The 17528-nt window shown below is 31.8% G+C and overlaps 1 protein-coding gene across 1 annotated transcript; it reads right to left on the reverse strand.

Annotated features, from left to right (window-relative positions):
• Window positions 1-1686: 1686 nt before the first annotated feature.
• Window positions 1687-4989, reverse strand: LOC135142264 (uncharacterized). Its single transcript, XM_064073948.1, has 6 exons — window positions 4882-4989; window positions 3566-3731; window positions 3398-3514; window positions 2987-3348; window positions 2225-2342; window positions 1687-2175 (listed from the first exon to the last, which is right to left on the reverse strand). The coding sequence occupies exons 1-6, from the start codon at window positions 4900-4902 to the stop codon at window positions 1973-1975; spliced, it is 987 nt and encodes a 328-aa protein (XP_063930018.1). The 5' UTR covers window positions 4903-4989; the 3' UTR covers window positions 1687-1972.
• Window positions 4990-17528: the final 12539 nt, after the last annotated feature.

Consider the following 17528-nt stretch of genomic DNA (forward strand, 5'->3'; position numbering starts at 1 on the left):
GTAATGCGTTTCTGTCTTTATAATAAGATTTCTTAAGTAATTAGTACTACTAAAATGAAGAAACTGGTATATAACATTAAAAAATATATATCTACTCGGTTCAAGGTAAATACCTACTTCCTATGTGAAGTAGGTAATAAGCTGATTTATGTTTTTCTTTTATGGTTATTGACTTAAGGGTGTACTCATAATTCTTTTAAAAATGGGTCTAAAGTTATTTAGCCAGAATTTCCTTACCTCTTGAAGCACCACCAATGTTGCAGTTTATTGTATTAGAGGTGTTTTTGAGTAATTTTTTAGTTAAGTTAGCAATTTTTCCCCAAAAATTAATTATTATTCTAATAATGGTGACGCAATGGAAAAAATTAAAAAGGTGTTTGTAATTTAATTTATAATATGAAAACGTACGTGACTAAAGTACAAATAACTCTGCACCTTGAAGCGTATTTGTTAACAAAGTTTTAAGTTTTTAAGACGACGTCATCACCTTTCTAAGGTAGATGAATGGATAAATTTTAAAAAATAAGTATTTTAAAAAACAGAAATTTAAAAATGTTCGTCACCTAGTTTCTGTCACACTTTGTAAAATTTCATTCTAATTTTATTACTAGAATATTAATCCACAAATAAAGGATCACGTCGTAATATCATTTTCAGGAGATTAACAGTCAACAATTTCGTAACTTACAAACTGTGAAACATCAAAAAATGATGAAATTTGATACGAAGTTAAACAGTAGACATATACGCCCACTGCTGAAACGACTTATTTGATTTTTTTTACTGACATTTCACTAAATTAAACCATGTTGATTAATGATACTTATATGGTTTCTATAAAAATAACGTAATGTCCAACATCTTCTATGGAGCAGTACTCTGGAATTTCAAAAGCTGAAAATCCACATCCTTCAACTTGTGAAAATAAATCCGTTGTTTATCTAGCTTTTCACAGTACATTATGACTTTGTGACTCTAGGTATTGTTTTTATTGCAGACTGCTTAAAGTGTTTTTAGATTGCTTCCATTAGTAAGTTTCTGCATGATGTTTGCGTAATAAGAAAAAAACATATTATGACTAAATCCGTAAAGAACCAAACACCTACTTAATACTCTCTCTAGTTAACACAAATGTATTCTTAAATGGCAATACATCATTAATTTAATATCTGACCACTGACATTTCTTCATCGATTGATAAATATTGGCAACCTACTAATTGAGCATTGTATTACATCAAGATATGGACATCACTAAAATGTCAAATTTGTTGAAAACGCTTTACTTGCATCATTGCAACGAGAGTTGAAACAAATAGTTTAATTGTAATATTTATCTCTTTCTTTGATGCATTTAAATAAATAATGCATTGCACTAATCTTGTAGTATTATTTCTAGAAAAACTTATTCGTTTCTAATTGCTGCAATATTGCATATTATATAACACAAAAATGTCATCTTTATTAACTTATGTGCACATCTCTGTAAAATTTCCATAATCGTAAAAACTGAACATGTAACTTTCAACATTTTTAGACATCTTCTCGCATTTCTCAGATAATCTCTTTTAATGGGGTTAGCAACATCTTTAACAAATTTCAACTTTTTTAATATCGTCGTACTATTACACAACACTCTGCACTTTCAAGAATCTCCTCATACCGCTCTCCACAAAGAAAACTCATGTTTAAAAAAATACATTTATTTGTCACCGTATTCATTATATTACAATATACAAAAATAGAAAATAACACATTGCACGATATTTACAAGAAATACGGAAGCATCGAATGAAATCCCCAAACCCTCCAGTGAAGAATTCAAATACGGCGAACTTAGTCTTAAAACGGCTGATTTGAAAAACTTCACCCTCACTTCCGCATCACAATCATGAAACCCCATCCAAAGAGGGGGCGACCGATGAAGGCGGCGACGCTAAGACCTAACGCCGCCACCGAGGTAACTGAGTATCTTAATATGGACCAGATTTGCCAGGAGGACCATAACTGGAAGAGATACCACCACCGGCACCACCACCATGGCCACCTCCAATGCCGCCGCCGATGCCGCCGCCGTGGCCGCCGCCGATTCCGCCGCCGATTCCGCCACCGATTCCGCCACCGATGCCTCCGCCGTGGCCTCCTCCAATGCCTCCTCCGATGCCGTCTCCGAGACCTGCGAACACTAGGGTCAAACAAAACCAAAGAGACTACCGGGCTCTTACCTCCACCGATGCCGCCTCCAATTCCACCGCCGATTCCACCTCCGATGCCGCCTCCAATGCCTCCGCCAATTCCGCCACCAATACCGCCGCCGATTCCGCCACCGCCTCCGGCAGCTTTCTGCAACGAAAGGAGAGTCAAAGACGGCCAAAGAAGGGTCACACGAAAGGACAATAGTACCACAGGGGAAGACTCGGGAACTTGGTATGTTGGAAAAAATTTATAATTTGTTGGTTATGAATAGTTCCTTAAGTGTAAATTATATACACCCTGAAATGGGTGTGAGACACAATAAAAAGGAAAATGGAATCAACAATAGGTGGTACCGATTAAGGAAATTTCTTTCAGTACCTTTTCAGGAGTGACAATCTTGAGAAACTATGTAATGAATACAACAGAGAGATGTTAGATATGTAGATTACTGTTAGATAAAACGGGAAGATGCACGAACTGTTTCGAGGCGGTACTAAAGTACCATTCTACTTTGTGCATATACGGAAACCATTTTTTGTGTGGACATCGGTTGTCCGAGGTAAGAAGGTTGGGCAAATAAAGCGCCGAAGAGAAGGTCAGAGGTTTCACTTTCAAAACCGTGTCAACGGTATCTCACGAAGAAAGTCCCTGTGCATCTTTAATTGTACTTTCACCCGTTTAACAGATGATTAGAGAAATTACCTTGCGAAGAAGATCGAATAAGAAAGTGCAGTAAACCTAATTGTATTCCGATCATGACATCACCCATTCTTTCACTTGACCTAATTTACCTGAGTCTTGTATCTGATGAAGTAGACTTCCGGTTTGCTGGGCTGAGTTGGCGCTGGAGTAGGAATGTTAATTTCAGGCGCATCTTCAGGTTTCTTGACCAAAACGTAGACCAAGGTCTTCTCTTCATTCTGAGGTTGAAGAGGAATAACGGGAGCAGTTGGAGTTGGTGCACTTGGTGCCTTGATGAAGATGATCTTGTAGTGCTTCTGGGCCTGTCCTACAGAGATAGGTCTTTGTGGCCTGAACTCCTCGGGCTCTGGTGGAGGAACGTGGACGTAGATGTGCTTCTGAACGGTGGTACCGCCGCCGAAGCCGCCTCCGAAACCGCCGCCGAAGCCGCCGCCGCCGCCTCCGCCGATTCCTGCAATCACTGTCATGAGAAAAAACCGCGAAGAGACGGACGAGCGTACCGCCTCCGAAACCGCCGCCGGATCCGCCTCCGAATCCGCCTCCGGAGCCTCCGCCAAATCCGCCTCCGGCGCCTCCGCCGAATCCTCCTCCGAATCCGCCGCCGAAGCCGCCGCCACCTGTAACATATGAGTGAGTCTCGGGGGTTAATTACGGAAGGGGAAATGTACCGCCGCTTCCGCCGTGGCCGCCTCCTCCGAAGCCACCGCCGATGCCGGAGCCGCCGCCGAAGCCACCACCGCCTCCGGAGGGCGCTCCGTACGAGCTAGACGGAGGGCTGTAGCTGTAGCCGGCTTCGGGCCTGGCGCTGGCCAGAGCCACCAGAGTTGTCAACAACTGGAATCAAGGAAAGAAGGTCATACTTTCTTCGATGCGCCTACGCCGAGGAGAAAAAACTCTGACCCAGACCTAGACCTTCGCGATTTTTAGAAAGGCGGAGTTTTTGGAACACGAGGGCTCTGGGTCACTTTTATTATCGTTGGGAAAAAAATTAAGAAACGCTTTCGCTTGTGGCGAAAAAAAAAAGAACCGAGACTTACTTTTCCTATCGCTGGGAAAAACGCCATCTAATCTAATTGATACATTAAATTAGATCTGGAAGAAGTAACTGAATTAATGATGTTTCACACGCTTCTCTGCGTGCTGATATTACATGAGAGTTTAGTTGTTATACAATTAGATGATTAGAAATCGTGCGAAAATTGACGGCAAATAGAAGCGCGACGTGGAATAAAGCTGTTTGTTTAAGAAGAAAATTAGTTGGTACAAAAGAAAGTCCGCAGGTGACACTTGTTGAAAAAAATTAATTTTTACATTGCATATTTTAAAAATTTTGAAAACAATATTGGCGTTATTCGGAGCACAGTGTTAACGAAGAAGTTACGTTACCAAAGAGGTTATCACAATTTTTAACATCAGAGGTTTTCCAAAATTTTTGAAAATCTGTAGGACAACAATTTAGGAAAACTTCTGGGAAAATAACTCTAATGTGGAGACTAAAATAAGCAGTAGAATTATTATTGTTACTAACAAAAGTTTTTTAAGCACCCTTGACCACTAAAGGTTAGACCGACGTTAATTTTGAAAAATGTTTATCAAAATAAAGTGTGCATGGAGGTACGACAAACGACAAACAATTTTGGACGTGTTTTAAAAAATGCAAGAGTGGAACACCGCGAAATCAAAATTCCGAAATTTTGGAAAAACGTACCCAACACCCCAAACCTGGGTAAATTTGTCCAAAATTCGCGTCGATATGGTTTCAAATTAAAAAACCATCACTGAAACGTTGTCTGAAAATGAGAATTTTCCAAAAATTTGAAAAACCGCGTGTCAAAAATTGGCCGAGGGACCGTTCAAGGGGGTACAATGCGGTGAAAAATCGCCACAATCCAGGGACATGTGCACGTTTTTCGCCAGCACCGAAGTGAGGTTAGCACTACTCTACACAAATTTCAGCGAATAAATAAAGCAAACTTGTACGTACCACAAAAGGTTTCATCTTCATAAACCACTAAACTATGATCAAATGATGAATACGATTTATCCCACATAGTTTAAATAGATATCGCCCCCACTGCCACTGAAGATTCACACTGCACACCGTCATAGGAGCTTTTACATTCACTTTATAAAGAAAAATTACTTTTACTATGTTTCAATAAGGTCTAATTTAAAGTTAAAAAGTCAAAAGTACACACCATGAATTATTTAATTTATTCTTCGCAGTGATGTCTTTTATCACGAAACCGGTCAGCGTCTTCTGGGTATTTGAAGATGGCTACATAACAAGAGCGTCCTCGTTTAACTTTTCGCCAATTCGCTTTTAATGCATGCTCCACATTCGATAATTAGGAGTTCATGCTGGATTTGTTTACTCGACTTATTTTTTTATATAATTTGACATTATGATGTTGCGACAGATGGTCAGGCCCGAAAAGTATTACGGGTTACAAAAAGATGGCGGATCTGGTAATCTTCCATATACGACAGGCGGAAGGTTTTTCGGCTGTTATGTCATTGTCTTGCCGAAATTTTATTCTAAAGAATTGAGCTAATGATGATTGTTGTTTTTTTCTTCCGCTTGAATCGGAAGCGTTTTTGGATTTTTGTCACGTCGGAGATGCATGTAATCTTTTGTAAGATGTTAGTAGTGGTAATTCGCTTTGTACTTTTACTCAGTTTGTGGCATAGTATAAAAGGTCAAAATTTTAACTGGACGCAAATTATTTTGCCGCTGAGTTTGCTGGATAGAGGATGTACGGCTATTTATTTTTGAGTGAAATTACTAAACGCGTTGGTTAGACTCATAAATCTAGAATTCGTGTACCCGTTTGCTCATCATAAATTTTTCTCTATTGGGTATTTATTAATAAATGCATGGTTGGATTGATTTATGGCAAAAACGAACTTTATCGATTTTAGTTCAGGGCAAAGCGATTTTTTCGGTGTCATGTTCAGCGAAATTTATGCAGAGAAAACATAATTTCCATTTGTACGTAGCAAACTGATTATATTTTCACACGATAAGGAATATTTTTTGTCTTATCCGTTATTATTTCTATTTATTTATTTATTTTTGCTGGATTTGTATTAATAATGCTATTTTGAAGTATTCGGGGCCAATATTCACATATTGTTTGTTTTTTGTTTTATTGTTTTTAAAGTTTTATAATTAGGCACGTTTTCAATAAAAATGTATGTAATTTTTTGTTTGTGATGACGTCATCACCTCTTAGACGGGGATAAGCATGCTAATTTTGATATTTTCAAATTTTCGTGCTAATAGACGAACCTTTTCTAAGTAAATCGATTCATTAACATATTTTTTTTAAATGAAGTTTTCAAATCTCTGAAACGGATAAATAAATATTCTTTTGTTCTCATAGTCAAGGTTAGTATTTTACGACAACATTTAAGAAATCCATGTGTAATTTCTCGTATAAATTGTGAAATTTAATATTTGTATAAATTTTTAAGACAGCTCGTAAGTGTAAGGTTACAACAACTGTAAACCGATTATTATTAATTAAGCTGTAAGAAAAAATTGAAGTGATATATACTGAACAGAGGCAATGGATAAAAATTGAGAAATTTTGGTTTGTTTTATTGTCCTCTCGGCATACTTAAAATACACAGTTTAAAAGTAAAAAATAAGAATTACCTGTAAAATAAAATAATGAAATAATCAACAATTATTTTAGATGTACCACTAAAATTTGTATTTTTGTTTGATTCTGTTTAAATTTGTTCATTTATATATTTATTACATTTTTTTGGAGATAGACTATAAAAGAAAAAGCGACATTTTCGTAGTCTATGAACTTTGAAACATCAACTAGACATTCCTAAAAGTAGTCTCATTTTCCGAACAATATGGAAACTAAATCGAATAAAAAACAGGAACAGTCGAAATAAAAAAGTAAGTAATTTTGTGCATTTTTATTTGCAGAACTTCAATTAATTCTTTTCTTTCTTCTGCTTTATATTATCCTTTTCTTTTATAATAAAATTTATGCAGTTAGGGTTTATTTTTAACACATTGTTTACTTTTTTTAATTCTCATTTTTTTCTAATTAGTTTTGCTAAATTTTCTATTTTTGTACAAGCTGTTTTATTGTATATTCAATAGTTTATCCTAATTTTACCTATTTGTTCTTATTTTTACTAGATATTTGGTACTTTTTGTGTTCATTTTCAAATTTCCTAAGTTATTATTATTTTTTTTAATTCAATGTAACTTTTCGCATCTTAATGTTATAATTTTGTTTCTTTTTTAATGAAATATCTTAAATATCTCTGAGAATTTGCGATAATAACAAAAAATATTAATTTTTGGTGTCAAAATTAAAATTTATCATACAAATTTTTCACAGGCAAACTGGAAAAGGAAGAGCGACATTTTCGTAGTCTATGAGCTTTGAAACGTCAAAACTGGTCAAATTTTTTAACTAATTTTTTAAAACTAAACTAAATACTTAATAAACATGGACAAATGAAATAAGAAAATGATTTTTCTTTATTATATATCTGGTTATTTGTTTTTTTTTTACTTGATTTTTGTGACTTTCTGTAATCAAAAAGCACAAATTTTGGAATTGAAAATTTTCAAACTATTATTTTTCTTTAATTTTGTTTGCAATTTAATGTTAAGTGGAATTGCATTCAACTTGGTTTTCCTGTTAATAAAATATTTATAACAATAATATATTTGAACATATACAATAATACCAAAAAATATCAATTTTTGATGTCAGAATGAAAAATTTTGACTTTCTTCAAAATTTATTGTTAACTTATTTTAAAATCATGTGAAAATAGTAAGCAACCGCAATCTTTAAAATCAAATAATCTTTAAAAAAATAAAAGAAAATCATACAAATTTTCAGAGGCAGACTGGAAAAGGAAGAGCGATATTTTCGTAGTCTATGAGCTGTGAAACGTCAAAAGTGGTCAAATTTTTCTTAATCAAAAGGCACAAATTTTGGAATTGAAATTTTTCAAATAATTATTTTTCTTTTTTTGTATTCAGTTTAAGTTTGTTTCCAATTTAATGTTAAGTGGAATTGCATTCAACTTGGTTTTCCTTTTAATAAAATATTTATAACAATAATATATTTGAACATATACAATAATACCAAAAAATATCAATTGTTGATGTCAGAATGAAAAATTTTTACTTTCTTCAAAATTTATTCTTAACTTATTTTAAAATCATGTGAAAATAGTAGGCAACCGCAACTTTTAAAATTAAATAATCTTTAAAAAAATAAAAGAAAATCATACAAATTTTTCAGAGGCAGACTGGAAAAGGAAGAGCGATATTTTTGTAGTCTATGAGCTGTGAAACGTCAAAAGTGATCAAATTTTTCTTAATCAATTTTTTAAAACTAAACTAAATACTTACTAAACAAGAACAAAAGAAATATGGAAAGAATTTTTCCTTAATACATATTTTTTTGTGTAAGTTCAGTTATTTTCTTTTCTTCTGTTGTATATTATCCTTTCGATTATAGTTTATGCAGTTATGGCTTATTTCTAGTATGACAGTTGTTAATATAAGTTGTTTATCTTTTTTTATTATTTGTTATTTCACATTTTTTTCTAATTAATATTGCTAAATTTTCTATTTCTTACACAGGCTGTTTGATTGTAAATGCAATAAATTAATGTAATTCCGGTTATTTGATTTTTTTACTTGATTTTTTGTGACTTTTTGTAATCAAAAGGCACAAATTTTGGAACTGAATTTTTTTTCAAATTATTGATTTTGTTTTTTTATATATTCCATTTAATTTTGTTTGCAGTTTAGTGTTAACTGGTATTGCATTCAACTTGGTTTTCCTTTTAATAAAATATTTATATTAAATATATTTCAACTTATTATACAAAAATAACTAAAAATATCAATTTTTGATGTCATAATGCAAAATTTTGACTCTTTTTTCAAAATTTATTTTTGACCTAACATAAAATCATGTGACAAAAGTAAGCATCAGCAATCTTTAAAGTCAAATAATCTTTAAAAAAATAGAAAAATATCATACAACTTTTTGAGAAGCAGACTGGAAAAAAAGAGCGATATTTTCGTAGTCTATGAACTATGAAACGTCAAAAGCAGTCAAATTTTTCTTAAACAATTTTTTAAAACTAAACTAAATACTTAATAAACAAGTACAAAAGAAATAAGAAAAGAATATTTCTTTACAACATATTTTTTTGTGTAAGTTCAATTATTTCTTTTCCTTCTTCTGCTGTATATTATCCTTTTGATTATAGCTTATACAGTTATGGTTTATTTCTAGTATGACAGTTCATAATATGAGTTGTTTACATTTTTTTTTATTATTTGTTAGTTCACATTTTTTTCTAATTAATTTTGCCAAATTTTCTATTTCTTACAGAGGCTGTTTGATTGTATATTTTTGTAACCAAAAGCCACAAATTTTGGAACTGAACTTTTTTTCAAATTATTGTTTTTTTTTTGTATTCAATTTAATTTTGTTTGCAATTTAATATTAACTGGAATTGCATTCAACTTGGTTTCCCTTTTAATAAAATATTTATATTAAATATATTTCAACATATACAATAATAAGAAAAATACCAATTTTTGATATCAGAATGAAAAATTTTGACTCTTTTTTTCAAAATTTATTTTTAACTTAGTTAAACATCATACGACAAAAGCAAGCATCAACAATTTTTAAAATCAACAATCTTTAAAAAACACAAACAGAAAATACTGGAAGAGGAAAAGCGATATTTCCTTGGTCTATGAGCTGTGAAACGCCAAAAGTGCTCTCATCTTTCTTAACTATTTACTAAATAATACAATTAATAAAACAATACTTAGAAATAAGAAAATATATTATCCTTTTGTTGTATAGTTTATGCAAATATGATTTATTTCTAGCATATCTTTTTACTGTATTAACATTTATCGTAGTTCTTAATGTGAGTTGCTTGCTTTTTTAATCGTTTTTTAATTCACAATTTTTTAGTTTTGCAAAATTTTTTATTTCTTATCAATGTGTTTGATTGCATATGCAGTAATTTTACGTAATTTTGGTTATTTTTCCTTATTTTTACTAGATTTTTGTTTTCTTTTATAATAAACAAATACAAATTTTTAAATTGAAATTTTCCAAATTATTTTGTTTCATTTTTTTATTCAATTTAATTGTTTACTGTTTAAAGTTAATTGGAATTGCATTCGACTTTGCTTTTTTTTAATAAATATTGATCGCAAATATCTTTGAGTATTTTCAATAACATTAAAAACTATGAATTTTTGGTGTCAAAACTAAAATTTTTTACTTTTAACTCAAAGCTTATTTTTTATTTTAAACATATTTCATAAATCATATAACAAAATCAAGCAACAGCAATCTTTATTATCAAATTAAAATATTTAAGAATTAAAAAAAATCATAATTGAAAAAAATTAAGCGATTTTCAAAAAGACGCGTTTCCGGAACTTATTCAAAAAAATCACTTTTGGATTCATGGTCTTTAATTTTGATTATTATTACACTGTTTTGGCAGCTTTTTAGCAAATATACATCTTTCTATTTATTTTACGAACAAAAATGAAATGAGAAATAATAAACAAAAATTTTAGATGATGTCATCAATTTTTGGTTCATAAGTATGGATGTTTCAAACATTATAATTTTTGAAAAATTAAGGGCGTTTACACTAATATCTGCATGAATCAGTTTTAGTGAATGACAATAATCTAAATTAAAAAATTAATTTTGAAAAAATCAATTTCATATTTATCAGTTTGTATTTTTGGAAGTTTTATGATTCTTTACAAATTGTGTCTTTTTATATTTTTAATTCTCAAAACACCTAATTAAATTGTTTTATAAACAAACATTTGTAATTAATACTTAATTACTGAATTAATTTCTGTATTAACATTAATAAATTATTTAAAATTTTGTAATATGCAAACTTTGTAGGGTTTGTGAAATAAAAAACACCTTGATTAATTTAAAGCTTTAAAAACAAAGGTAACTGAACTTCCCTCGCTTCTAAAGTACAGTAGATATCGTATGGTTCTTAGGTCGTATTTTGCAAAAAAATAATAATAATAATATTTTTTCAGGACGACGGCATCAGCTTTCAGGTGGAGATGTACTTATTAATAAACATTTATCATTAAAATTTCAGCTTAATAACTGCGGTAGTTTCAAATTTTACTTATTCGAAAATTTTGCAAAAGACGGATCGATGAAGAAAGATTGCGTTTTCGTTTACTTCGTGCTAAGAAACGTCACAAAATCATAAAATATGATTAAAAAAACACAGATATTTGAAATAAAAAAATTGATTCAAAAAAGAGTCAAGAAAACAGAAGAAAAACTGAAGATTAAGAACATTTAAAAAACAGGAAACAAGTTGGAAATGAAGGACAACGAAAAATACAACAAACTTAATTAGAACAAAACATATTATTTGTCGTCAGAGAGTTTTTTGTGATGACTTTAAAATTTTGTTCTTTTTCCATAAGTTTTGAAAAATTGGTTAAGTTAACACATTATGTTAGTAATTCTAAAACGTAAAAGTACATGTCTGACTAAAGTTGGCAAGGATTGTGTAATAATTTATCTTGGATGACATCATCAGCTTTCTGGAGGAGATAAATTCATATGTTTTATTTAATATTTTGTAATCCCTAAATCAATGTTAGTACCTAATCGAACTTTTGAAATAGTATTTTACATACTTTCTAAAATAATAAAAAAATGTCAAATTCCAAACTTCATTTTTTAACAGTAGGAGTAAACTAACTGTTAAAGCACAGGTATAAGTAAAGAACAGGAGAATGTTGATTATCGTCTTGAAAAAAATCTTAAAATACATTTAAAATTTCACACTAATTATAATTACTGCAACGGAAACAGACAGCTGGACGGAAACCGGAAACCTGTACGTTTGCATTCTATGACTGACACTAATAATTCATAAAATTGATCATATACCGGAGAAATTTTTTCGTAGTACTTCGTTGTTGACAAAATATTTTCCTATTGATTTCTCACTTTTCTTCTTATTTATGCATGCAAACAACTAAAAAGTGTCAATAGAAACTCTCCTACTTATTCAATGCCATGTCTGTACGTGTCTTCCTTCGTCTACAACTTGATCCACAATAACGCACCTTCAGTCAATCAACCCACTTCAAGCCAAATGTTAAAATTATTCACTTTATCTTAACCTCTCAACCTTGAACTGAACCACTGGTCCAGTTCTTCCATCACCGTTGCTAAATCTTGCACAACCCGGTGTCAAAAAAATTTCCACCAGCCCCCTTACACAACACGGTTTTTGTCGCAGACAGCAATCCATCACATTTATGCGATTAGACAAGAATTTTAAGCAGTGTGCGAAAAAATTACACAAACGAGCTCATATTTCCAAATGCCGCCTTCGGTTAAGGCTCCTCGCACTGACCTTAAATCCACAGAAGAATCGCGGCATAAATATGAATGGGAATACTCCAATAAAGCGTTTAATTAAAATTTAGGTTGAGAATTTTTCGCTGTGATACATTCGAACCAGTTTTCGTACAATGGCCGTTCCGAATTTCGCAACCCGAAGACAAAGAAGATGCAGGAAAACTTGCTGAGAACTCGCTATTACTAACCGAAGCAATGTTATTATTTATTGCGTGTAATTGGGATTCTGCTATTGCGAAACGCATGCATAGAGTCTTTTGTGGTGGAGCGCTCGATTACACCATTATTTAACATCCTGCAATTTGGCCTGGGGGCGTCTTACGTCTGCCACCGCTCGAGGGATGTCCGAAACTCTTTGCTTTCTGTCTGGATTTCTCGGAGAGATTTATGGTTGCGGCGTATATGGAAGGACGAAAATTGGCGGAAAGAATTGCTCGATTATTTAGTTATGCCGGAGGTGACGTCAACTTGCGTTTGGCGTGGTGTAGGTGGTAAATTCGAGATGAATTAATGATTTGTGAAAGTTTGACAAGAATTGCCGATGACAAGGTGTTAATAAAAATGTCTTGGTGGAAGTTTGCGCGGTTTTATTACGAGGAAAATGCAACTTTCTTCGGGATGCTTGTCGTGCATATAGATGACGGTGTTAGCTTCATTTTTTTTGGGTTCATAATTTTTGTCTTGGGCGAAGTTTTCTGTTTTATGTATGTGTTGCTCGTGCTGGACGTGAATAATAAATTTTGAGCGGTATGCATTACAAATGAATGAGCTATATCGTTAGAATGACGTTTAGATGTGTTTCTTCTTGTTTGGTAGCAATTTTTTTGCAAAATTTACAACCTAATACTCAAATTCGCTTCAAAAGATTAATATCTCTATTAGCCATACAATACGTGTTCTGTGGTGAGAGATGCTAAATTATACTACACATTTTAGCATTTTTTGACAGTATTTTTAGTTAAATTGCGGCACTGGTAAACATTTAGTTTAAGTAATTTGAGCAAGATTGCAATAATAATGCAGTTAACGGTTTAGAATGTCACAATTGACATTCGCAGTTTAAACTATCTATTTAATTATTACTTTTCCATTCACCTATTTCGCCTACCCCAATAATAATAGTAATAACATAATAAATCTTTATTCAACTCTGCCCTATGGACTTGAAAAGATTCTGCAGCAAATGTGTAACCCTATATGCATATTTATATACAGGTGTCCAAAGTAAAACTATACGCCACTTTTTGTCTTGAAAATGGATAGAGATACATAAATTCTGTAAACGCCGTTGTTTTCAGCTAAAAGGAAGAAGCTTAATTTAGTACATTTTTTTTAAATGCAACGTGTTTTTTAAAGGAATTTGGATGGATCATTAAATTACAATTGTACAAATGTTTACAATTTAAATAATATAAATTATCTACATGAAAAAATTACCGACTAAAATTGTACGGCTCTGTGAGCACTATTTTCTAAAATTACTTTTGACTATACAGACTGTATTATTTTGAATGCGTAAGACACAACTTAGTTTTTTTAAAGGAAAGACCCAATACATTGTTTCATATTTTGATTGAGCTTTTCTTAGACTTTACAAAGTAGTTTATTTTTGGATACGACTTTGCCACGTTATTCCAATTTTCTTGAAATAACGAAGGGTTGTTAAAATATTTTGTTGAGAGATAGATAGAGGTATGCGTTTTGCTGTAGCATAATAAAATTAAATCTTCATGTACAGAGTGTCTATAAAAAATTGTAATATTAACAACTTTCAAAGAGAATATTCTGTATTTTATTACTATACCTTATTTCATTTTCATCACAAATGTTTTATTGATCAAATTAAGAACGTGTTTTTTTTAATAACGATAAAATAAGAATTATATATGTTCAGAACTTTTTGTTCGATTGTCGCATAATTAATAATATTAATCCTCTGTTTGGAGTAGGCAAACTCATTCAAATCAGACTAATTTCTACGTGACATTCTTTCGATGTATAAAGATAAACACTTGAACTTAAGCTTGTTATTAATGCTGAGAGGATATTTTTCTTATCTGCTTTAAATATATTTTACTTTATCTGTACATGGGAACGCAAATTCTTGGCGCAGGAGCGCGGGTGTTATTTATGACGGTAGTTTTTATTTTAAATAGAGATTATCACCGATTATTATCAATGGCGAAGAAAGTTCTATCGAAATAACCTTCTGCCAATTTTTTCTTCTTGCCTTGTCTTCTTTTACACTCTCCTCAGACACTTACAACCTCTCAACAAATGTTTAACCGTTTCATTTTATCTGCCACACATTCTACATAGTCTCTGTTGTATTTCTAAGGAAAATATGTTTTCTCTCTGTTCGTTCCCACATCTAAACCATCCAAGGCTTTTTCTTTCCTTTGCATTCATTCTTTATGACTACTCAGATGCAGAGCATTCTGTCGTTATATTATCTGTTGGTCCGCAATACTGTATCTAGATTATTTCATTCTCTCACTCCTTTCCTGTCCCTCATGTTCGTTATTGCGCATACCTAGTTCTTGGTACATTTCCTTTCCCTTTTGTCTAATTCTTTCGATCTCCAAAAACGTGTATCTATTTTTCTCCTAATACGGATGTCCTTCTTTATATATACTTAGCGTTCCCGTTGTTCTTTTTACTTCTTTCACAAACTGTTCCAAATCTTACACTCTTTTGTCCTCTTATCGAAGTATACCGCTCTTTTACCAATTTGTACCTTGATCGTATATCTTTGATTTCCACTATCACTCTTTTCCTTCTTTCTCGTTTTGTTTTTTCTGCGTCCATATTTCTTTCCTTAATTATTTCTCGCCTACAGATAATCGTCTCAAATCATCTCGCATTCTTTGTTGTCTACATTGTTTCTTCTTGCTTGTGTTTTTCTTTGAGACTTTTCCACGGCTTCTCCTACATATTAATTCTACCTCATCTCGACCACATCTTTTTTTGCCTCAACTTTCATCATTCCAAATTTGCTTTAATTTTTTTATCTTTATTACTTTCATAGTTTTCCTTCCTTATCCTTTTAAACTGATTTATAACTACTATTTGCTACCATCCTTTTCATTTTCCGAGCGTTAACAGTTCTATTAGGATTATCATGTAGATGCTAAAACGCTAACCAAAAGTTTTTGACGTCTCCTCAAAATTTTATAAAACTACTCCTTTACTTATGGTTCATGAATCCGCCTTGACTTTTTACCCTAAAAAAATCCAAATTGCATTATGATATTTTATTTAAGAACGTGTGGTAAACTCGGTAGTCATACCGAAATAATGTCAAATCATTAAGGTGAATATACCGGTTCGATTAACTCATGGGTCACAACTTTTTATTGATCAAAGCAAGAACGATTCGCCCCATTTTCTCGAAATTTTGAGAATACAGTAATGTTGCGTTTGCGTATGTATCTTAATTAATAATTCTAATCCCCTCCTCTGTTTCGCTTATTCTAGTCCATCAGCTTTGTACGTGCTTAATGGTAAAAGTCTTTCGTTGAATAAACATAAAGAATTGAAGTTAAGCATGTACTGATAATATATTTTCACCCATAGGTGCAGGCGCTGTATAGCTTGGCTTCTTTACGTATAGTTTAACAGCCCACACATACCTTACTTTATTGTAAGTTATAAGGGCTGCATAAAAATAAACAAATTTCGCAAAATTAAATTTTATTATTTTTCGAAGAAGCTGCATTTGTTCGATTGTACCTCAGAGGCGAGGGAAGTTCGGTCTAAATAATTTTGAACCAATTTTTTTGTTTAAAATCAATTATATTTGTTCTTACCTTAATCAGGTCCCTTCTTTCTTCTGTTTCTTAACATTTGATCTCCTTTTTTACTTTTCTTACCTCTTTCGCTATTCTATTACCCTTTTCACAATTTTGTGTTGAAATCCTCTTCTGTTATTACGTTTACTCCGTCTATTTCGTCATCCACCTAACAGAAAAATTTGAATTTTGTCTGCCTCTCTTAACATTTGATCATTTTATCTTCATTTTTTTTCTTATGCATTTTCTCTATGGGCACAGTTCTACTTCTAGTGAAACTTCATTAATCACTTAGTTTCTGTTGAGTATATCTTGCCTATTACCTTATCTCCAAATTTTTCTTCTATATTTTGCTTTTTGTTGTTTTTTTTTGTGCATTTTAAAGTATATTCTTGAGATTCTTTCTCTACATTTTTTTCTTCTCAATTTTTTCCCCGTTTCTTTTTATTAAAATAGTAAAATGTGGCAAATATCAACTTTTTCTTTTCGGTTTCGATATATTTTATCCATTAACAATCCATTAGTACTCTTCTTGATTTTTTCTTGTGCTTATTCGTTTTTCATTCTTCTCTTTTCTCTCTTATTCTTAATGTCAATTCTCTTTAACTTTCACACTTATTTGCATTTTCACTTACTTTGTCTTACTCTTTCCCCCCGTTTCTATACTAAATTTCTCTTAGTCCGTTGTTTTGAATTGTCACTTATCCAAAACTATAATTTTAATAGTTTACTTAATTTTACTTAGGAGTGAAACAAAACTAAAAACCAACTAGAAACTCAAATGTGTCTAAAATATGCAGAAGAAACTGATACTAATTAACGAACCCTTCACAAAATATGAGACTATGGATTTTATTAAAAAATGTTTCCATGAGAAACCTATTTTAATGTGGTTCCATCGTCGCCGTCATAACAAATTGTCTAACTAGCATAAAATGAAGCTTTTAATTTGTTCAGTGAAATCAACTGCATCTTAGTTTGTTTATATTTTTGTGCAAGCATTTAAGTAATTTTTCACTGAATACTACTGTAATTTCGGAAAGCCCAGTTTGGTCGACTAAATTAAAATCAAAAAACCGTTCGTAACAATTAATAATAATCCATTAAACTTTTTGGAATACTTCCACAATTATTTTGAAAAAAAAAACTTGGTCTTATACTTTTAAATTTTTGACACGTGAATAGGTATTATTCTTTCTACTGATGTCCTTGCAATTTTTTTTAGTAAATGCCAATTAAATTTTATAAAATACTGTACTTGTGGTTTATGAGTCTACCTTGAAGTTTTTTATTATTATCATATTCTTTTTTGTTTAATTTACAACTCTAGTCTGGCAGTAGCGCCCCTATTTCGCAAATGAGAGGTCGGGGAA

Source organism: Zophobas morio, unplaced genomic scaffold, assembly GCF_036711695.1.
Source record: "Zophobas morio isolate AGI-343-1 ecotype UQ-CSIRO unplaced genomic scaffold, CSIRO_AGI_Zmor_V1 ptg000046l, whole genome shotgun sequence".
Taxonomy (NCBI): Eukaryota; Metazoa; Arthropoda; class Insecta; order Coleoptera; family Tenebrionidae; genus Zophobas; species Zophobas morio.